Source organism: Gnatocerus cornutus, unplaced genomic scaffold, assembly GCF_029298725.1.
Source record: "Gnatocerus cornutus isolate USDA-ARS CGAHR unplaced genomic scaffold, icGnaCorn1.1 ctg00000106.1, whole genome shotgun sequence".
NCBI classification, from domain to species: domain Eukaryota; kingdom Metazoa; phylum Arthropoda; class Insecta; order Coleoptera; family Tenebrionidae; genus Gnatocerus; species Gnatocerus cornutus.
The window spans coordinates 1-23746 of NW_028275446.1; the positions used below are offsets into that span (position 1 = coordinate 1).

Below are 23746 nucleotides of genomic sequence, written 5' to 3' on the forward strand. Positions count from 1 at the left end.
TTCAACGGCTGAATTGCAAGAAAACAGCAGAATTCTGCACGAAATCATCAAAATTCTTACAGAAATCCGCATATTTCGATGCAAAACAACGATTTCTCGCCGATTTTCGTTGTTTTCTATCTTGAATTCGCCAAGAAGAGCACGAAATCTACAAAATCATGACTTTTTACCTAGATTCAACGGCTGAATTGCAAGAAAACAGCAGAATTCTGCACGAAATCATCAAAATTCTTACAGAAAACCGGATATTTCGATGCAAAACGACGATTTCTCGCCGATTTTCGTTGTTTTCTGGCTTGAATTCGCAAAGAAGAGCACGAAATCTACAAAATCATGACTTTTTACCAAGATTCATGGCTGAATTGCAAGAAAACAGCAGAATTCTGCACGAAATCATCAAAATTCTTACAGAAAACCGCATATTTCGATGCAAAACGACGATTTCTCGCTGATTTTCGCTGTTTTCTATCTTGAATTCGCAAAGAAGAGCACGAAATCTACAAAATCATCATTTTTTACCAAGATTCAACGGCTGAATTGCAAGAAAACAGCAGAATTCTGCACGAAATCATCAAAATTCTTACAGAAAACCGCATATTTCGATGCAAAACGACGATTTCTCGCCGATTTTTGTTGTTTTCTGGCATGAATTTGCAAAGAAGAGCACGAAATCCACAAAATCATGACTTTTTACCAAGATTCAACGGCTGAATTGCAAGAAAACAGCAGAATTCTGCACGAAATCATCAAAATTCTTAGAGAAAAGAAGAGCACGAAATCCACAAAATCATGAATTTTTACCAAGATTCAACGGCTGAATTGCAAGAAAACAGCAGAATTCTGCACGAAATCATCAAAATTCTTAGAGAAAACCGCATATTTCGATGCAAAACGACGATTTCTCGCTGATTTTCGTTGTTTTCTATCTTGAATTCGCAAAGAAGAGCACAAAATCTACAAAATCATGACTTTTTACCAAGATTCAACGGCTGAATTGCAAGAAAACAGCAGAATTCTGCACGAAATCGTCAAAATTCTTAGAGAAAACCGCATATTTCGATGCAAAACGACGATTTCTCGCCGATTTTCGATGTTTTCTGGCTTGAATTCGCAAAGAAGAGCACGAAATCTACAAAATCATGACTTTTTACCAAGATTCAACTGCTGAATTGCAAGAAAACAGCAGAATTCTGCACGAAATCGTCAAAATTCTTAGAGAAAACCGCATATTTCGATGCAAAACGAAGATTTCTCGCCGATTTTCGTTGTTTTCTGGCTTGAATTCGCAAAGAAGAGCACGAAATCTACAAAATCATCACTTTTTACCAAGATTCAACGGCTGAATTGCAAGAAAACAGCAGAATTCTGCACGAAATCATCAAAATTCTTAGAGAAAACCGCATATTTCGATGCAAAACGACGATTTCTCGCCGATTTTCGTTGTTTTCTGGCTTGAATTCGCAAAAGAGTACGAAATCTACAAAATCATCACTTTTTACCAAGATTCAACGGCTGAATTGCAAGAAAACAGCAGAATTCTGCACGAAATCATCAAAATTCTTAGAGAAAACTGCATATTTCGATGCAAAACAACGATTTCTCGCCGATTTTCGTTGTTTTCTATCTTGAATTCGCCAAGAAGAGCACGAAATCTACAAAATCATGACTTTTTACCAAGATTCAACTGCTGAATTGCAAGAAAACAGCAGAATTCTGCAGGAAATCATCAAAATTCTTACAGAAAACCGCATATTTCGATGCAAAACAACGATTTCTCGCCGATTTTCGTTGTTTTCTATCTTGAATTCGCCAAGAAGAGCACGAAATCTACAAAATCATGACTTTTTACCTAGATTCAACGGCTGAATTGCAAGAAAACAGCAGAATTCTGCACGAAATCATCAAAATTCTTACAGAAAACCGCATATTTCGATGCAAAACGACGATTTCTCGCCGATTTTCGTTGTTTTCTGGCTTGAATTCGCAAAGAAGAGAACGAAATCTACAAAATCATGACTTTTTACCAAGATTCAACGGCTGAATTGCAAGAAAACAGCAGAATTCTGCACGAAATCATCAAAATTCTTAGAGAAAACCGCATATTTCGATGCAAATCGACGATTTCTCGCTGATTTTCGTTGTTTTCTATCTTGAATTTGCAAAGAAGAGCACGAAATCTACAAAATCATGACTTTTTACCAAGATTCAACGGCTGAATTGCAAGAAAACAGCAGAATTCTGCACGAAATCGTCAAAATTCTTAGAGAAAACCGCATATTTCGATGCAAAACGACGATTTCTCGCCGATTTCCGTTGTTTTCTGGCTTGAATTCGCAAAGAAGAGCACGAAATCTACAAAATCATCACTTTTTACCAAGATTCTACGGCTGAATTGCAAGAAAACAGCAGAATTCTGCACGAAATCATCAAAATTCTTACAGAAAACCGCATATTTCGATGCAAAACGACGATTTCTCGCCGATTTTCGTTGTTTTCTGGCTTGAATTCGCAAAGAAGAGCACGAAATCTACAAAATCATGACTTTTTACCAAGATTCAACGGCTGAATTGCAAGAAAACAGCAGAATTCTGCACGAAATCGTCAAAATTCTTAGAGAAAACCGCATATTTCGATGCAAAACGAAGATTTCTCGCCGATTTTCGTTGTTTTCTGGCTTGAATTCGCAAAGAAGAGCACGAAATCTACAAAATCATCACTTTTTACCAAGATTCAACGGCTGAATTGCAAGAAAACAGCAGAATTCTGCACGAAATCATCAAAATTCTTAGAGAAAACCGCATATTTCGATGCAAAACGACGATTTCTCGCCGATTTTCGTTGTTTTCTATCTTGAATTCGCCAAGAAGAGCACGAAATCTACAAAATCATGACTTTTTACCTAGATTCAACGGCTGAATTGCAAGAAAACAGCAGAATTCTGCACGAAATCATCAAAATTCTTACAGAAAACCGGATATTTCGATGCAAAACGACGATTTCTCGCCGATTTTCGTTGTTTTCTGGCTTGAATTCGCAAAGAAGAGCACGAAATCTACAAAATCATGACTTTTTACCAAGATTCATGGCTGAATTGCAAGAAAACAGCAGAATTCTGCACGAAATCATCAAAATTCTTACAGAAAACCGCATATTTCGATGCAAAACGACGATTTCTCGCCGATCTTCGTTGTTTTCTGGCATGAATTTGCAAAGAAGAGCACAAAATCTACAAAATCATGACTTTTTATCAAGATTCAACTACTGAATTGCAAGAAAACAGCAGAATTCTGCACGAAATCATCAAAATTCTTAGAGAAAACCGCATATTTCGATGCAAAACGACGATTTCTCGCTGATTTTCGCTGTTTTCTATCTTGAATTCGCAAAGAAGAGCACGAAATCTACAAAATCATCATTTTTTACCAAGATTCAACGGCTGAATTGCAAGAAAACAGCAGAATTCTGCACGAAATCATCAAAATTCTCAGAGAAAACCGCATATTTCGATGCAAAACGACGATTTCTCGCCGATTTTCGTTGTTTTCTGGCTTGAATTCGCATAAGAGCACGAAATCTACAAAATCATCACTTTTTACCAAGATTCAACGGCTGAAATGCAAGAAAACAGCAGAATTCTGCACGAAATCATCAAAATTCTTAGAGAAAACTGCATATTTCGATGCAAAACAACGATTTCTCGCCGATTTTCGTTGTTTTCTATCTTGAATTCGCCAAGAAGAGCACGAAATCTACAAAATCATGACTTTTTACCTAGATTCAACGGCTGAATTGCAAGAAAACAGCAGAATTCTGCACGAAATCATCAAAATTCTTAGAGAAAACCGCATATTTCGATGCAAAACGACGATTTCTCGCTGATTTTCGTTGTTTTCTATCTTGAATTTGCAAAGAAGAGCACAAAATCTACAAAATCATGACTTTTTACCAAGATTCAACGGCTGAATTGCAAGAAAACAGCAGAATTCTGCACGAAATCGTCAAAATTCTTAGAGAAAACCGCATATTTCGATGCAAAACGACGATTTCTCGCCGATTTTCGTTGTTTTCTGACTTGAATTCGCAAAGAAGAGCACGAAATCTACAAAATCATGACTTTTTACCAAGATTCAACGGCTGAATCGCAAGAAAACAGCAGAATTCTGCACGAAATCATCAAAATTCTTACAGAAAACCGCATTTTTCGATGCAAAACGTCGATTTCTCGCCGATTTTCGTTGTTTTCTGGCTTGAATTCGCAAAGAAGAGCACGAAATCTACAAAATCATGACTTTTTACCAAGATTCAACGGCTGAATTGCAAGAAAACGGCAGAATTCTGCACGAAATCATCAAAATTCTTACAGAAAACCGCATATTTCGATGCAAAACAACGATTTCTCGCCGATTTTCGTTGTTTTCTGGCTTGAATTCGCAAAGAAGAGCACGAAATCTACAAAATCATCACTTTTTACCAAGATTCTACACTGAATTGCAAGAAAACAGCAGAATTCTGCACGAAATCATCAAAATTCTTACAGAAAACCGCATATTTCGATGCAAAACGACGATTTCTCGCCGATTTTCGTTGTTTTTTGGCTTGAATTCGCAAAGAAGAGCACGAAATCTACAAAATCATGACTTTTTACCAAGATTCAACGGCTGAATTGCAAGAAAACAGCAGAATTCTGCACGAAATCATCAAAATTCTTAGAGAAAACCGCATATTTCGATGCAAAACGACGATTTCTCGCCGATTTTCGTTGTTTTCTGGCTTGAATTCGCAAAGAAAAGCACGAAATCTACAAAATCATCACTTTTTACCAAGATTCAACGGCTGAATTGCATGAAAACAGCAGAATTCTGCACGAAATCATCAAAATTCTGAGAGAAAACTGCATATTACGATGCAAAACAACGATTTCTTGCCGATTTTCGTTGTTTTCTATCTTGAATTCGCCAAGAAGATCACGAAATCTACAAAATCATGACTTTTTACCTAGGTTCAACGGCTGAATTGCAAGAAAACAGCAGAATTCTGCACGAAATCATCAAAATTCTTACAGAAAACCGCATATATCGATGCAAAACGACGATTTCTCGCCGATTTTCGTTGTTTTCTGGCTTGAATTCGCAAAGAATAGCACGAAATCTACAAAATCATCACTTTTTACCAAGATTCTACGGCTGAATTGCAAGAAAACAGCAGAATTCTGCACGAAGTCATCAAAATTCTTACAGAAAACCGCATATTTCGATGCAAAACGACGATTTCTCGTCGATTTTCGTTGTTTTCTGGCTTGAATTCGCAAAGAAGAGCACGAAATCTACAAAATCATCACTTTTTACCAAGATTCTACGGCTGAATTGCAAGAAAACAGCAGAATTCTGCACGAAATCATCAAAATTCTTACAGAAAACCGCATTTTTCGATGCAAAACGTCGATTTCTCGCCGATTTTCGTTGTTTTCTGGCTTGAATTCGCAAAGAAGAGCACGAAATCTACAAAATCATGACTTTTTACCAAGATTCAACAGCTGAATTGCAAGAAAACAGCAGAATTCTGCACGAAATCATCAAAATTCTTACAGAAAACCGCATATTTTGATGCAAAACAACGATTTCTCGCCGATTTTCGTTGTTTTCTGGCTTGAATTCGCAAAGATGAGCACGAAATCTACAAAATCATCACTTTTTACCAAGATTCCACGGCTGAATTGCAAGAAAACAGCAGAATTCTGCACGAAATCATCAAAATTCTTACAGAAAACCGCATATTTCGATGCAAAACGACGATTTCTCGCCGATTTTCGTTGTTTTCTGGCTTGAATTCGCAAAGAAGAGCACGAAATCTACAAAATCATCACTTTTTACCAAGATTCTACGGCTGAATTGCAAGAAAACAGCAGAATTCTGCACGAAATCATCAAAATTCTTACAGAAAACCGCATATTTCGATGCAAAACGACGATTTCTCGCCGATTTTCGTTGTTTTCTGGCTTGAATTCGCAAAGAAGAGCACGAAATCTACAAAATCATGACTTTTTACCAAGATTCAACAGCTGAATTGCAAGAAAACAGCAGAATTCTGCACGAAATCATCAAAATTCTTTGAGAAAACTGCATATTTCGATGCAAAACAACGATTTCTCGCCGATTTTCGTTGTTTTCTATCTTGAATTCGCCAAGAAGAGCACGAAATCTACAAAATCATGACTTTTTATCAAGATTTAACGGCTGAATTGCAAGAAAACAGCAGAATTCTGCACGAAATCGTCAAAATTCTTAGAGAAAACCGCATATTTCGATGCAAAACGACGATTTCTCGCCGATTTTCGTTGTTTTCTGGCTTGAATTCGCAAAGAAGAGCACGAAATCAACAAAATCATCACTTTTTACCAAGATTCAACGGCTGAATTGCAAGAAAACAGCAGAATTCTGCACGAAATCATCAAAATTCTTACAGAAAACCGCATATTTCGATGCAAAACGACGATTTCTCGCCGATTTTCGTTGTTTTCTGGCTTGAATTCGCAAAGAAGAGCACGAAATCTACAAAATCGTGACTTTTTACCAAGATTCAACGGCTGAATTGCAAGAAAACGGCAGAATTCTGCACGAAATCATCAAAATTCTTACAGAAAACCGCATTTTTCGATGCAAATCGACGATTTCTCGCCGATTTTCGTTGTTTTCTGGCTTGAATTCGCAAAGAAGAGCACGAAATCTACAAAATCATGACATTTTACCAAGATTTAACGGCTGAATTGCAAGAAAACAGCAGAATTCTGCACGAAATCATCAAAATTCTTAGAGAAAACCGCATATTTCGATGCAAAACGACGATTTCTCGTCGATTTTCGTTGTTTTCTGGCTTGAATTCGCAAAGAAGAGCACGAAATCTACAAAATCATGACTTTTTACCAAGATTCAACGGCTGAATTGCAAGAAAACAGCAGAATTCTGCACGAAATCATCAAAATTCTTACAGAAAACCGCATTTTTCGATGCAAAACGACGATTTCTCGCCGATTTTCGTTGTTTTTTGGCTTGAAAGATTCAACAGCTGAATTGCAAGAAAACAGCAGAGTTCTGCACGAAATCATCAAAATTCTTAGAGAAAACCGCATATTTCGATGCAAAACGACGATTTCTCGCCGATTTTCGTTGTTTTCTGGCTTGAATTCGCAAAGAAGAGCACGAAATCTACAAAATCATCACTTTTTACCAAGATTCAACGGCTGAATTGCAAGAAAACAGCAGAATTCTGCACGAAATCATCAAAATTCTTAGAGAAAACCGCATATTTCGATGCAAAACGACGATTTCTCGCTGATTTTCGTTGTTTTCTATCTTGAATTCGCAAAGAAGAGCACGGAATCTACAAAATCATGACTTTTTACCAAGATTCAACGGCTGAATTGCAAGAAAACAGCAGAATTCTGCACGAAATCATCAAAATTCTTACAGAAAACCGCATATTTTGATGCAAAACGACGATTTCTCGCCGATTTTCGTTGTTTTCTGGCTTGAATTCGCAAAGAAGAGCACGAAATCTACAAAATCATGACTTTTTACCAAGATTCAACGGGTGAATTGCAAGAAAACAGCAGAATTCTGCACGAAATCATCAAAATTCTTACAGAAAACCGCATTTTTCGATGCAAAACGACGATTTCTCGCCGATTTTCGTTGTTTTCTGGCTTGAATTCGCAAAGAAGAGCACGAAATCTACAAAATCATGACTTTTTACCAAGATTCAACGGCTGAATTGCAAGAAAACAGTAGAATTCTGCACGAAATCATCAAAATTCTTACAGAAAACCGCATATTTCGATGCAAAACAACGATTTCTCGCCGATTTTCGTTGTTTTCTGGCTTGAATTCGCAAAGAAGAGCACGAAATCTACAAAATCATCACTTTTTACCAAGATTCTACGGCTGAATTGCAAGAAAACAGCAGAATTCTGCACGAAATCATCAAAATTCTTACAGAAAACCGCATATTTCGATGCAAAACGACGATTTCTCGCCGATTTTCGTTGTTTTCTGGCTTGAATTCGCAAAGAAGAGCACGAAATCTACAAAATCATGACTTTTTACCAAGATTCAACGGCTGAATTGCAAGAAAACAGCAGAATTCTGCACGAAATCATCAAAATTCTTAGAGAAAACTGCATATTTCGATGCAAAACGACGATTTCTCGCCGATTTTCGTTGTTTTCTGGCTTGAATTCGCAAAGAAGAGCACGAAATCTACAAAATCATCACTTTTTACCAAGATTCAACGGCTGAATTGCAAGAAAACAGCAGAATTCTGCACGAAATCATCAAAATTCTTAGAGAAAACCGCATATTTCGATGCAAAACGACGATTTCTCGCCGATTTTCGTTGTTTTCTGGCTTGAATTCGCAAAGAAGAGCACGAAATCTACAAAATCATCACTTTTTACCAAGATTCAACGGCTGAATTGCAAGAAAACAGCAGAATTCTGCACGAAATCATCAAAATTCTTACAGAAAACCGCATATTTTGATGCAAAACGACGATTTCTCGCCGATTTTCGTTGTTTTCTGGCTTGAATTCGCAAAGAAGAGCACGAAATCTACAAAATCATCACTTTTTACCAAGATTCAACGGCTGAATTGCAAGAAAACAGCAGAATTCTGCACGAAATCATCAAAATTCTTACAGAAAACCGCATATTTCGATGCAAAACGACGATTTCTCGCCGATTTTCGTTGTTTTCTGGCTTGAACTCGCAAAGAAGAGCACAAAATCTACAAAATCGTGACTTTTTACCAAGATTCAACGGCTGAATTGGAAGAAAACGGCAGAATTCTGCACGAAATCATCAAAATTCTTAAAGAAAACCGCATTTTTCGATGCAAATCGACGATTTCTCGCCGATTTTCGTTGTTTTCTGGCTTGAATTCGCAAAGAAGAGCACGAAATCTACAAAATCATGACCTTTTACCAAGATTCAACGGCTGAATTGGAAGAAAACAGCAGAATTCTGCACGAAATCATCAAAATTCTTACAGAAAACCGCATATTTCGATGCAAAACAACGATTTCTCGCCGATTTTCGTTGTTTTCTGGCTTGAATTCGCAAAGAAGAACACGAAATCTACAAAATCATCACTTTTTACCAAGATTCAACGGCTGAATTGCAAGAAAACAGCAGAATTCTGCACGAAATCATCAAAATTCTTAGAGAAAACCGCATATTTCGATGCAAAACGACGATTTCTCGTCGATTTTCGTTGTTTTCTGGCTTGAATTCGCAAAGAAGAGCACGAAATCTACAAAATCATGACTTTTTACCAAGATTCAACGGCTGAATTGCAAGAAAACAGCAGAATTCTGCACGAAATCATCAAAATTCTAACAGAAAACCGCATTTTTCGATGCAAAACGACGATTTCTCGCCGATTTTCGTTGTTTTCTGGCTTGAATTCGCAAAGAAGAGCACGAAATCTACAAAATCATGACTTTTCACCAAGATTCAACGGCTGAATTGCAAGAAAACAGCAGAATTCTGCACGAAATCATCAAAATTCTTACAGAAAACCGCATATTTCGATGCAAAACAACGATTTCTTGCCGATTTTCGTTGTTTTCTGGCTTGAATTCGCAAAGAAGAGCACGAAATCTACAAAATCATCACTTTTTACCAAGATTCTAAGGCTGAATTGCAAGAAAACAGCAGAATTCTGCACGAAATCATCAAAATTCTTACAGAAAACCGCATATTTTGATGCAAAACGACGATTTCTCGCCGATTTTCCTTGTTTTCTGGCTTGAATTTGCAAAGAAGAGCACGAAATCTACAAAATCATGACTTTTTACCAAGATTCAACGGCTGAATTGCAAGAAAACAGCAGAATTCTGCACGAAATCATCAAAATTCTTACAGAAAACCGCATATTTCGATGCAAAACGACGATTTTTCGCCGATTTTCGTTGTTTTCTGGCATGAATTTGCAAAGAAGAGCACGAAATCTACAAAATTATGACTTTTTACCAAGATTCAACGGCTGAATTGCAAGAAAACAGCAGAATTCTGCACGAAATCATCAAAATTCTTAGAGAAAACCGCATATTTCGATGCAAAACGACGTTTTCTCGCTGATTTTCGTTGTTTTCTATCTTGAATTCGCAAAGAAGAGCACGAAATCTACAAAATCATGACGTTTTACCAAGATTCAACGGCTGAATTGCAAGAAAACAGCAGAATTCTGCACAAAATCATCAAAATTCTTAGAGAAAACTGCATATTTCGATGCAAAACAACGATTTCTCGCCGATTTTCGTTGTTTTCTATCTTGAATTCGCCAAGAAGAGCACGAAATCTACAAAATCATGACTTTTTACCTAGATTCAACGGCTGAATTGCAAGAAAACAGCAGAATTCTGCACGAAATCATCAAAATTCTTACAGAAAACCGCATATTTCGATGCAAAACAACGATTTCTCGCCGATTTTCGTTGTTTTCTGGCTTGAATTCGCAAAGAAGAGCACGAAATCTACAAAATCATGACTTTTTACCAAGATTCAACGGCTGAATTGCAAGAAAACAGCAGAATTCTGCACGAAATCATCAAAATTCTTAGAGAAAACTGCATATTTCGATGCAAAACAACGATTTCTCGCCGATTTTCGTTGTTTTCTATCTTGAATTCGCCAAGAAGAGCACGAAATCTACAAAATCATGACTTTTTACCTAGATTCTACGGCTGAATTGCAAGAAAACAGCAGAACTCTGCACGAAATCATCAAAATTCTTACAGAAAACCGCATATTTCGATGCAAAACAACGATTTCTCGCCGATTTTCGTTGTTTTCTATCTTGAATTCGCCAAGAAGAGCACGAAATCTACAAAATCATGACTTTTTACCTAGATTCAACGGCTGAATTGCAAGAAAACAGCAAAATTCTGCACGAAATCATCAAAATTCTTACAGAAAACCGCATATTTCGATGCAAAACGACGATTTCTCGGCGATTTTCGTTGTTTTCTGGCTTGAATTTGCAAAGAAGAGCACGAAATCTACAAAATCATGACTTTTTACTAAGATTCAACGGCTGAATTGCAAGAAAACAGCAGAATTCTGCACGAAATCATCAAAATTCTTACAGAAAACCGCATATTTCGATGCAAAGCGACGATTTCTCGCCGATTTTCGTTGTTTTCTGGCATGAACTTGCAAAGAAGAGCACGAAATCTACAAAATCATGACTTTTTTCCAAGATTCAACGGCTGAATTGCAAGAAAACAGCAGAATTCTGCACGAAATCATCAAAATTCATAGAGAAAACCGCATATTTCGATGCAAAACGACAATTTCTCGCTGATTTTCGTTGTTTTCTGGCTTGAATTCGCAAAGAAGAGCACGAAATCTACAAAATCATCACTTTTTACCAAGATTCAACGGCTGAATTGCAAGAGAACATGTCACGCAATAAAAAAACAAACTGACCGACTAAAGTCGCTCGGGCCGGCTGGTGACAAAATTACGCCGGTAGCTCAGTCTGGGTGGGTTCGTTAAAACTCACCGACCCGACAATCTTGAGGGCGCCAGGATCCTCCGGCTACGACTTGCGAGTACCCGGATCCAAAGTACTCGGTGTAGCTTACCCGAACGAGAGAAAAAAAAAGAAAACGAAAAGAATTCTAACCAGGAACGAATATATTAAAAAAAACACACTAATAAAACCTAAACAAAAAAATACAGGAAAACAAAGACGTCGTCTTTACACCGGCAATCGTTGCTGTTAGATTTACGACGATTCGCTGTAGACCGAACGCTTGCGCAAGCCGACGGCACACCGAAAATCCGCGCAACAATTCGATCGTACAAACTCGCAATTACCGGGTCCCGACTTACAAGGACGTCTGTACAACAAAAAAACAGAAAAAGAAATGACCAAGTGTGAAACGGTTGATTACAGTGAAGCTGTAATCTCCCAACTACTAATTACAAGTAACAATTAACAAGGACGGTTACGGTGAAGCCGTAAACTCCTACAGGAACAAGTTAACAAAACGGTGACACGATGACTCGAACAAAACGTGGATAAAACGATCTGACCTTGACTCCTACAGCTCCTCCTACCGACTCTCCTCTAGGTGCTCCCGACTGGTGAGCCTTCCCGAATCCAACAGGGAAGAGGTTGTACGGCTCGGTCAAAACGGTCAGCCGCAATCCAGTTTCGAACTTCCAGTTCGCACCCCCAACCAAAAGGGGAAAAAAACGAAACAGAGAATAGCCCAGAATAGAACAGGCTAGAACCCAAAATAGAAGGCCCTAGGGTGGAAAATACCCTTAGGAAGATGAATACACTGGAATACTTTACTTACTACGATGGAAAGCGGCCTTAAAGTTTTCCACGTGGTTCACGTCGTGGTGGCTTTACTCGATCTCGAGACCCGACAAATTCCGGTTGCCTCCAGGAACCTTAGTGACCCAATCCAGATACCAATGTACCAATCAAACCAAAAAGGCCACTAAGTCACACTCCAAATTCCAAAATACCGAAACACTCTGGAGCACCGTACGCCACGAGATCTAAAACGCAAGAGAACCACGGAACCAGAATGGCTGCTATCGCTTCTTCGGCTCTACGTCACATTTCGTCATTGAGAAGGTGACCCCTTGACAGGTGAAAATTTGGGGTTATTCGAATCAAAACAAAGAATGAAAGTGATCGTAAAGAGTAGCAAAACGAAGCCAACGGTAAGTAAACAGCTGGAAAATTATTCATCAACCAATCGTAGACCTCAACGCACACTATGAACAAAATAAACAATCGCCAGAAGACAAAAATAGCAAGAGTAGCACCGTTGATGTTGCGGTCAAAAAGAAGAACGACCCACGACACGATCAACACCAAGCAGGCTAACGTGGTTGTGAAAAGGAAGAAAATAGAAGTTAGAAAAGTTGAAGCAAAGACGAAAACTAAAGAGTTGCAACCTAGACAACCCCGAGGAACTTGTAGCAGTCCTCCAGCTAAAATTCTGAGGCTCAAACGTATTCCTCCAGTCACCTCCGAACTGGTACCTAACAAACTGGTAACTATAAACATAATTGAGCAGAATTCGTAACGGACAATGTAACTCGCCATGCGGTTACACTAAAATAGGCAACCAATAAATTACAGGAGTCAAAAGGTCTCGAAAATCAACCCTTTCTAACACCTTCCCGTTTAACTCGAAATTGTCACGTTACAAATCCCTAACACAAATTTATACCGTTACATAAATCCCACCCTTTCCTCGTTAGAAATTTTCCCAAAATTTCTCAGTGTGAGGTATCGGCGAAATTTGTACTTCTCAACCTAATGTTCTCCACAACTTACTAAAACCCGAAAATATTACATTTGTTACGAGCGATTGGATCACCCTTGTGCCCACACTCTAAATTATGCAGCTACCTTAAAGGTTGGGCGCTTGATCCTCTCGTCAAAACAAAAACCACTAAACAAAATCAAAATAAAACTCTCTCGAAAAGAACAATACAACGGAGTGTCAAAAGTTCACCGACGACCACGAAAATCGACCGGATCATCACAACATGAGGTCAAAGGCTCAGCTCGGACCCTCGACTCCTTGCATCATAGCTCCTTAGTGAGACGAAAGTTCTCAATACATAATTGTCAACAACAAAAGAAAAGAAGACGTAGCCGAACACCTGTATAGCCAATGGAAGACCGAATCAAACTCCCTAATCAAGGCGCCAATGCCAACTTCGGAACTTCACTAGCTGTATAAGAGGCTGAGGTACAGATCGATACGACTCAACATCCCGACTGCAGCGGAAAACAACCTAACGAATCGCACCTACCCGTACAAACTGTCAAATCCTAAACCAAAACGGAATCAATCACAATATACCAAAGAACAACCAAACCAAATTGCGAATGATCCCCAATACAGTAACACAGCCGATGGAATCAAAACTACACCTCATACAAGGACTAATCAACGTAGCACACCGCAAAACGAATCTCCACTCCACACAGGAAAATTCGGTGTCAACCTAGCCTTAAACAAAAGAGGTTTGTCGGCGTTGCGAACTACTTCGACTTTACGACAATTATACCATCTACAAATATCAACACCAAAACCATCAAGAAAACCACAGATCCAAAGATACAAAAATACACGAACGATGACACTATTAACGTCGCTCCTCTGGAGACAGACACGATAACAGCTCATTATTGGACACAACCACACGACCGCTTCTTCGAAGACAGACGCCGAAGTGGCTGATTTCGGTAGCCGACCACTCTGGTGCAGACGCTACTGAAATCCACACTGGGGAAACTGGCTGTACGGACTACCCATATCACCGTAGCAGGTTACCCTGGCCAGACATTCCTGGGGTTTACACGTCGGGGGGATCTCCGGGGTCTTCCTTAAGGTCTTTGATGTTCCAAACTCCACTTCTCTTACCTTGAAGGTCCTCTAATTCGTAATTCCAGGGGTTCAAGCGTTTCCGAATCACAAATGGCCCTACAAACTTAGGCAATAGCTTGGAGGTGACATACGCAGCGGCATTCGATTGTGCCATATTCCTTCGCCAAACCCGCTGGCCCTCCGAAAATTGTACCTTCCGGTGTCGTAGGTCGTAAATTCGGCGGTTGCGTTCAAAAGCCTTATCAAGTCGTTTACGAATATCCTTGTACAGTTCTCCAAAAGCAGTAGCACGGTGTTCTGGTGAGGGTGGTTCGACTTCCTCCTCGGCTGTTGGTACAGAGCGGGGTCGCCCATCTAAACGAATTTCGCGACCGAAATTTATAAAGAATGGCGTTTGGTTGGTGGTCTCGTGTTTCGATGTCCGAAGACAACATGCCACCTTTTGGAGGTCTTTGTCCCAGTGTCTATGGTTGTCCGTCGTATATGACCTCAGAATCATATTGAGGGTCCGATGTCGTCTCTCCACCGCATTAGCCTGGGGATGATAAAGGGAAGTAAACTGCACCCGAACTCCATACCTCTGCAGCATGTCACTCAGTTCACGACTAACCAGTTGTTTCCCATTGTCACACACCAAGACTTCAGGCACCCCAAATACACAGAACACGTGATCTTCCAGTAACTTCGCCATAGACTTTGCGACGGCCTTACGCAGTGGGAATAACAAAACGAACTTACTAAAATAATCCTCCACTGTCATAATATACTCGTGACCCTGCGTCGAGCGCGGAAGCTTGCCAACAATGTCGATGCAGATAAGTTGCCAGGGCCTGGTGATGTTCGGTCGGCCTGCCATTTGTCCAGCTGGTGGCTTATTGTCAGTTTTGCTGGCGATGCATGTCCTGCAGTGCTTCACGTAACGAGCGACGTCGGCTCTCATGCGCGGCCAATAGTACCGTTCCGCGAGGCGGTGGTAAGTTTTGAAGACGCCGGTGTGACCGGCAAAGACGTCGTCGTGGTTCTCTCGCAGGAGGGTTAGTCGTCGGTCCTTCGGCACTACAATTTTCCAGGCAAACTCCGAGCCCCGTAAATCTGTGTTGGGTGTCTTCGTCCTTTTATACAAGACCCCATCCTCTACGCGCCACAACGGGTATGACAACGGCTTATCCTCGACCTCTGTCGTCATACGCTTGTGCCAAGCGTCACCATTGCCTACGACATCCACTCGAGGAACCGCTCGGGATAACGCATCAGGCACCACATTGTCCTTGCCCTTCCTATGCACCACGGCAAAATCGTATTGTTGTAGGGTCACACTCCACCTTGACAGCCGACCTGAGGGCGACTTCAAACTATGCAGCCATTTTAGACTGTAATGATCCGTGACGACAGTGAACTTATATCCTTCCACGTAAGCTCGAAATTTCTCTATCGCAAAGACCACAGCCAAACACTCCTTTTCGGTGACCGTAAACTTGCGCTCACTCGCTGACAAGGATCTACTCGCATAGGCAATCACGTGATCACCATCAGGATAGTTTTGATAGAGCACTCCCCCTAGACCATAGTCGCTGGCGTCGGTTTGCACAAAAAATTCTCGCTCGAAGTCCGGACAATACAAAACGGGGGCGGAAACGAGTGCCTCTTTCAAAGTCCTGAAGGCGTCCCTGCACTCAGGTGTCCATAGGAATTTCTTGTTCTTCTGTAGCAGTGCGTTGATGGGTGCGACAATCGCGGAAAAATCCGGTATAAACCTGCGGTACCACGAAGCCATGCCATGTAGGCGACGCACTTCCCGTACGTTGTTGGGAACAGGGAAGTTAATGATCGCGTCTACTTTATCCGGATCCACCCGAAGGCCTCTCGAATCCACCACATAACCTAAAAACTTAAGCTCCGACCGACATAGACAACACTTATCACGACTGACCGTCAACCCAGCTTCCCTGAGACGACGGAAGACTTCGCCCAGAATCCGCATATGCGACTCGAAGTCACTAGAAACCACGATAATGTCATCCAGGTAAACGAAAACCGACGGTGCCAAGTCAAAACCTAAAACGTGGTCTATAAATCGTTGCCAAGTCGCTGGGGCATTATGGAGGCCGAATGGCATTCTTCGGAACTGAAAGAGTCCGCGTCCGGGAACAGCAAAGGCGGTTTTTGGACGACTTATTTCCTCCACAGGAATGTGCCAGTAGGCCGATTTGATGTCTATCGAGGAGAGGAAGGTAGCGTCACGGAGACGATCTAAAATTGTGCTCACCCGTGGCAATGGGTAAGAGTCTCGCTGAGTAACCGCATTGAGTTTGCGGTAATCCACGCAAAACCTGTAGCTATTGTCCTTCTTCTTGACCAGCACTATCGGCGAGCTCCACGGGGATGAACTCGGTTCCACAACACCCTCTCGTATCATGGTGTCAAGTTCTTTGTTTACGTGCTTCCACAACGCCGGTGAAATGGGGTATGTTCTTTGCCGTATAGGCTCAGCCTCCGTCCTGATCTTGTGTTCCACTTGATGTGTGACACCTATGCCATGGTCCGCGAATGGAATGGTTAACCTCAATTCTTCCAGGCGTCTGGTCTGCTCCGCTGTTAAGCTGTGAGAGCTTTCGATGGCGTTGATTTGCGTTGGCTGACCCTTACTGTACACCCATTCCCCACGTCTGACATCTGGAACTAATCCAACGTTTGTCCAAAAATCTATCCCCAAAATCAGGACATGTGGGAGAGACGGTATTGCTAGAACCTCCAAAACATGCACACGATCCTTTACCCTAAACGGTACGTGAAAGATACCCTTAACCTGACATCTATCCCCATTAGCCACCACGCACGACGATACATTGGCGGGGTGGTCCAGCCTTAACCCTAACGATTCAAAGATGGAAATACCGGGTTGCCCAACGCAAGTCCTACTGGCTCCTGAATCCAATAAACCTAACACCCTATGACCTAAAACAACAACACTCAAATAAGGTCGTTCATCTCCGACCGCACCTTCCAAAATAAAATCCAGCCGAGCTCTCAGCGAGGTCGCTAGCCTAACCCGATCACCGTTAGATCCAGAACCCACGGAGCGGTTGAACTTCTTGAAACCAGCCAGCCGCCCTACTGTTGGTTTCGTGCGTCGTTTCCCGACGTCGACGGTCTATCGCGGTTACAATCCGGGCAGTTCCTCGTAGTGACGCCTTCGCGCTGGCATCGAAAGCAACGTAGTCTCCGAGGTTGTCGACATTCTCTGGAGAAGTGGCCTGTCCGTTGGCAGTTGTAACAACGACGATCGTTGTCTGGAGTTGATCGTTGGACAGCCGAAATTTCGGTGGGAGCCACGTACGCTAGCGAGGGTTCCACGAGATCGCGACTTCTTCGCGGTGGCGGCTGGTAGCTGTCTACTCGATACTTGGTTACCTCTAATCTAAGACATTGTCTCTCCAATTCCTCTAAGCTTTCCACAACTGGTAATTGTTGGACGTAGAACGGAGCGAGGTTACGGGTAAGGATGTCCAATCTCAGCTCCCTCGGAATGGCTCCATGTCGATCAAACAGTGACGTCATACACGCGAGGTACTCGATAAACTTCTCTTGCTCGCCCTGCTTCCGTGCCAAGATCTCTCCAAATAACCGGTGGCTGTAGTCCGGCGGCAAATAGTGGTACCGTAGCAGATCCACCAACTCTCCCCAATTGTGTACTCGAGGCCGTACCGAACGGAACCACGTTAGGGCCTTTCCCTCAAACAAATCGATGGCCGCAATGAATAAATCGCGTTCGGAGAACCTTCGTGCTACCCTCAACTCGGAAACCCTATCTAAAAATTCGGGCACCGATAATCCTGATGGCTCTCCCGAAAATTTGACACCCCATTTGTGTACGGGCATATCGCGATGCTCCGTCGGGCCTCTCACGACGCGACTGGAGTTACCCTGCGGGCTGCCCTCCGTGTCGTCTAAATCACCAGACTCCTCATCCTCCGACTCCACGGATTCGTCTCCCGAAGGTGGAACCACTCCCATAATGGCGCTAAGGTTGAAGTTGCCAAGGCTGCGACGGGCCTTGGTTGCTTTATCCAGAGTTTCAAACAGCTCCGACACCTGGGAAACCAAGGAAGCCCGGGACGCTAGATGTTCCGCCGCAGCATCTTCCAACGGTGCGCGGTTAACCCTGTGGAGGAGGTGAAGCAACCGACTATAAATGCGTTTGAGCCTATTATCACGCGTCGAAGGTTCCTGATACACGTTGATCGCCGTCAGCAGTTCCTTATACTTGGCCTTTATCCTCGGCACCTCGACCTCATACTCATACACAAACTGTGCGTCGGTAGGGTGAGAGGTACCGTCCGCTTCCGCTTTGAGAAATACCCCCAATTCCTCTCGTAACACCTCCACCGACCTCCCGCTGGGGTCTACTCCCCTAACCCGCAGTTCAAATTCGAGCTCGTCGCGTCTTAGGTGCCTTGCCTCCATCACCACGGCCGCAAAAAAAATAATTTCCAAAAGAGCAGGAAAAAAAATAAATAAAAAATTGAGTTAAATGAGCTGTCTCTACTTGGGCCCCACGTTGGGCGCCAAAAATGTCACGCAATAAAAAAACAAACTGACCGACTAAAGTCGCTCGGGCCGGCTGGTGACAAAATTACGCCGGTAGCTCAGTCTGGGTGGGTTCGTTAAAACTCACCGACCCGACAATCTTGAGGGCGCCAGGATCCTCCGGCTACGACTTGCGAGTACCCGGATCCAAAGTACTCGGTGTAGCTTACCCGAACGAGAGAAAAAAAAAGAAAACGAAAAGAATTCTAACCAGGAACGAATATATTAAAAAAAACACACTAATAAAACCTAAACAAAAAAATACAGGAAAACAAAGACGTCGTCTTTACACCGGCAATCGTTGCTGTTAGATTTACGACGATTCGCTGTAGACCGAACGCTTGCGCAAGCCGACGGCACACCGAAAATCCGCGCAACAATTCGATCGTACAAACTCGCAATTACCGGGTCCCGACTTACAAGGACGTCTGTACAACAAAAAAACAGAAAAAGAAATGACCAAGTGTGAAACGGTTGATTACAGTGAAGCTGTAATCTCCCAACTACTAATTACAAGTAACAATTAACAAGGACGGTTACGGTGAAGCCGTAAACTCCTACAGGAACAAGTTAACAAAACGGTGACACGATGACTCGAACAAAACGTGGATAAAACGATCTGACCTTGACTCCTACAGCTCCTCCTACCGACTCTCCTCTAGGTGCTCCCGACTGGTGAGCCTTCCCGAATCCAACAGGGAAGAGGTTGTACGGCTCGGTCAAAACGGTCAGCCGCAATCCAGTTTCGAACTTCCAGTTCGCACCCCCAACCAAAAGGGGAAAAAAACGAAACAGAGAATAGCCCAGAATAGAACAGGCTAGAACCCAAAATAGAAGGCCCTAGGGTGGAAAATACCCTTAGGAAGATGAATACACTGGAATACTTTACTTACTACGATGGAAAGCGGCCTTAAAGTTTTCCACGTGGTTCACGTCGTGGTGGCTTTACTCGATCTCGAGACCCGACAAATTCCGGTTGCCTCCAGGAACCTTAGTGACCCAATCCAGATACCAATGTACCAATCAAACCAAAAAGGCCACTAAGTCACACTCCAAATTCCAAAATACCGAAACACTCTGGAGCACCGTACGCCACGAGATCTAAAACGCAAGAGAACCACGGAACCAGAATGGCTGCTATCGCTTCTTCGGCTCTACGTCACATTTCGTCATTGAGAAGGTGACCCCTTGACAGGTGAAAATTTGGGGTTATTCGAATCAAAACAAAGAATGAAAGTGATCGTAAAGAGTAGCAAAACGAAGCCAACGGTAAGTAAACAGCTGGAAAATTATTCATCAACCAATCGTAGACCTCAACGCACACTATGAACAAAATAAACAATCGCCAGAAGACAAAAATAGCAAGAGTAGCACCGTTGATGTTGCGGTCAAAAAGAAGAACGACCCACGACACGATCAACACCAAGCAGGCTAACGTGGTTGTGAAAAGGAAGAAAATAGAAGTTAGAAAAGTTGAAGCAAAGACGAAAACTAAAGAGTTGCAACCTAGACAACCCCGAGGAACTTGTAGCAGTCCTCCAGCTAAAATTCTGAGGCTCAAACGTATTCCTCCAGTCACCTCCGAACTGGTACCTAACAAACTGGTAACTATAAACATAATTGAGCAGAATTCGTAACGGACAATGTAACTCGCCATGCGGTTACACTAAAATAGGCAACCAATAAATTACAGGAGTCAAAAGGTCTCGAAAATCAACCCTTTCTAACACCTTCCCGTTTAACTCGAAATTGTCACGTTACAAATCCCTAACACAAATTTATACCGTTACAAACAGCAGAATTCTGCACGAAATCATGAAAATTCTTACAGAAAACCGCATATTTCGATGCAAAACGACGATTTCTCGCCGATTTTCGTTGTTTTCTGGCTTGAATTCGCAAAGAAGAGCACGAAATCTACAAAATCATGACTTTTTACCAAGATTCAACGGCTGAATTGCAAGAAAACAGCAGAATTCTGCACGAAATCATCAAAACTCTTACAGAAAACCGCATTTTTCGATGCAAAACGACGATTTCTCGCCGATTTTCGTTGTTTTCTGGCTTGAATTCGCAAAGAAGAGCACTAAATCTACAAAATCATGACTTTTTACCAAGATTCAACGGCTGAATTGCAAGAAAACAGCAGAATTCTGCACGAAATCATCAAAATTCTTAGAGAAAACTGCATATTACGATGCAAAACAACGATTTCTCGCCGATTTTCGTTGTTTTCTATCTTGAATTCGCCAAGAAGAGCACGAAATCTACAAAATCATGACTTTTTACCTAGATTCAACGGCTAAATTGCAAGAAAACAGCAAAATTCTGCACGAAATCATCAAAATTCTTACAGAAAACCGCATATTTCGATGCAAAACGACGATTTCTCGCCGATTTTCGTTGTTTTCTGGCTTGAATTCGCAAAGAAGAGCACGAAATCTACAAAATCGTGACTTTTTACCAAGATTCAACGGCTGAATTGCAAGAAAACGGCAGAATTCTGCACGAAATCATCAAAATTCTTACAGAAAACCGCATTTTTCGATGCAAATCGACGATTTCTCGCCGATTTTCGTAGTTTTCTGGCTTGAATTCTCAAAGAAGAGCACGAAATCTACAAAATCATGACATTTTACCAAGATTTAACGGCTGAATTGCAAGAAAACAGCAGAATTCTGCACGAAATCATCAAAATTCTTAGAGAAAACCGCATATTTCGATGCAAAACGACGATTTCTCGTCGATTTTCGTTGTTTTCTGGCTTGAATTCGCAAAGAAGAGCACGAAATCTACAAAATCATGACTTTTTACCAAGATTCAACGGCTGAATTGCAAGAAAACAGCAGAATTCTGCACGAAATCATCAAAATTCTTACAGAAAACCGCATTTTTCGATGCAAAACGACGATTTCTCGCCGATTTTCGTTGTTTTCTGGCTTGAAAGATTCAACAGCTGAATTGCAAGAAAACAGCAGAGTTCTGCACGAAATCATCAAAATTCTTAGAGAAAACCGCATATTTCGATGCAAAACGACGATTTCTCGCCGATTTTCGTTGTTTTCTGGCTTGAATTCGCAAAGAAGAGCACGAAATCTACAAAATCATCACTTTTTACCAAGATTCAACGGCTGAATTGCAAGAAAACAGCAGAATTCTGCACGAAATCATCAAAATTCTTAGAGAAAACCGCATATTTCGATGCAAAACGACGATTTCTCGCTGATTTTCGTTGTTTTCTATCTTGAATTCGCAAAGAAGAGCACGGAATCTACAAAATCATGACTTTTTACCAAGATTCAACGGCTGAATTGCAAGAAAACAGCAGAATTCTGCACGAAATCATCAAAATTCTTACAGAAAACCGCATATTTTGATGCAAAACGACGATTTCTCGCCGATTTTCGTTGTTTTCTGGCTTGAATTCGCAAAGAAGAGCACGAAATCTACAAAATCATGACTTTTTACCAAGATTCAACGGGTGAATTGCAAGAAAACAGCAGAATTCTGCACGAAATCATCAAAATTCTTACAGAAAACCGCATTTTTCGATGCAAAACGACGATTTCTCGCCGATTTTCGTTGTTTTCTGGCTTGAATTCGCAAAGAAGAGCACGAAATCTACAAAATCATGACTTTTTACCAAGATTCAACGGCTGAATTGCAAGAAAACAGTAGAATTCTGCACGAAATCATCAAAATTCTTACAGAAAACCGCATATTTCGATGCAAAACAACGATTTCTCGCCGATTTTCGTTGTTTTCTGGCTTGAATTCGCAAAGAAGAGCACGAAATCTACAAAATCATCACTTTTTACCAAGATTCTACGGCTGAATTGCAAGAAAACAGCAGAATTCTGCACGAAATCATCAAAATTCTTACAGAAAACCGCATATTTCGATGCAAAACGACGATTTCTCGCCGATTTTCGTTGTTTTCTGGCTTGAATTCGCAAAGAAGAGCACGAAATCTACAAAATCATGACTTTTTACCAAGATTCAACGGCTGAATTGCAAGAAAACAGCAGAATTCTGCACGAAATCATCAAAATTCTTAGAGAAAACTGCATTTTCGATGCAAAACAACGATTTCTCGCCGATTTTCGTTGTTTTTTATCTTGAATTCGCCAAGAAGAGCACGAAATCTACAAAATCATGACTTTTTACCTAGATTCAACGGCTGAATTGCAAGAAAACAGCAGAATTCTGCACGAAATCATCAAAATTCTTACAGAAAATCGCATATTTCGATGCAAAACGACGATTTCTCGCCGATTTTCGTTGTTTTCTGGCTTGAATTTGCAAAGAAGAGCACGAAATCTACAAAATCATGACTTTTTACCAAGATTCAACAGCTGAATTGCAAGGAAAACAGCAGAATTCTGCACGAAATCATCAAAATTCTTACAGAAAACCGCATATTTCGATGCAAAACGACGATTTCTCGCCGATTTTCGTTGTTTTCTGGCTTGAATTCGCAAAGGAGAGCACGAAATCTACAAAATCATGACTTTTTACCAAGATTCAACGGCTGAATTGCAAGAAAACAGCAGAATTCTGCACGAAATCATCAAAATTCTTAGAGAAAACTGCATATTTCGATGCAAAACGACGATTTCTCGCCGATTTTCGTTGTTTTCTGGCTTGAATTCGCAAAGAAGAGCACGAAATCTACAAAATCATCACTTTTTACCAAGATTCAACGGCTGAATTGCAAGAAAACAGCAGAATTCTG

General features: G+C 41.3%; 2 protein-coding genes across 4 annotated transcripts; both read right to left on the bottom strand.

Annotated features, from left to right (window-relative positions):
• Positions 1 to 12225: 12225 nt before the first annotated feature.
• On the bottom strand, positions 12226 to 13768 carry LOC148165942 (uncharacterized). Of its 2 annotated transcripts, none has more exons than XM_088049580.1 (2): positions 12364 to 13768; positions 12226 to 12310 (listed from the first exon to the last, which is right to left on the bottom strand). In XM_088049580.1, exon 1 carries the CDS (start codon positions 13125 to 13127, stop codon positions 12630 to 12632), a length of 498 nt encoding a protein of 165 aa, XP_087905706.1. In that variant the 5' UTR covers positions 13128 to 13768; the 3' UTR covers positions 12226 to 12310; positions 12364 to 12629. The 2 variants fall into 2 exon arrangements, with proteins under 2 accessions (XP_087905706.1, XP_087905707.1); XM_088049581.1 differs by having other exon boundaries at positions 12230 to 12310; positions 12367 to 13768.
• Positions 13769 to 19766: 5998 nt separating this feature from the next.
• On the bottom strand, positions 19767 to 20772 carry LOC148165943 (uncharacterized). Of its 2 annotated transcripts, none has more exons than XM_088049582.1 (2): positions 19905 to 20772; positions 19767 to 19851 (listed from the first exon to the last, which is right to left on the bottom strand). In XM_088049582.1, the coding sequence occupies exon 1, from the start codon at positions 20666 to 20668 to the stop codon at positions 20171 to 20173; it is 498 nt and encodes a 165-aa protein (XP_087905708.1). In that variant the 5' UTR covers positions 20669 to 20772; the 3' UTR covers positions 19767 to 19851; positions 19905 to 20170. The 2 variants fall into 2 exon arrangements, with proteins under 2 accessions (XP_087905708.1, XP_087905709.1); XM_088049583.1 differs by having other exon boundaries at positions 19771 to 19851; positions 19908 to 20772.
• Between the last annotated feature and the right edge of the window lie 2974 nt (positions 20773 to 23746).

Bases quoted from the DNA above. Each gene is read 5' to 3' on its own strand.
- LOC148165942 (XM_088049580.1), bottom strand. From the start codon at position 13,127: ATGGCGAGTTACATTGTCCGTTACGAATTCTGCTCAATTATGTTTATA.
- LOC148165943 (XM_088049582.1), bottom strand. From the start codon at position 20,668: ATGGCGAGTTACATTGTCCGTTACGAATTCTGCTCAATTATGTTTATA.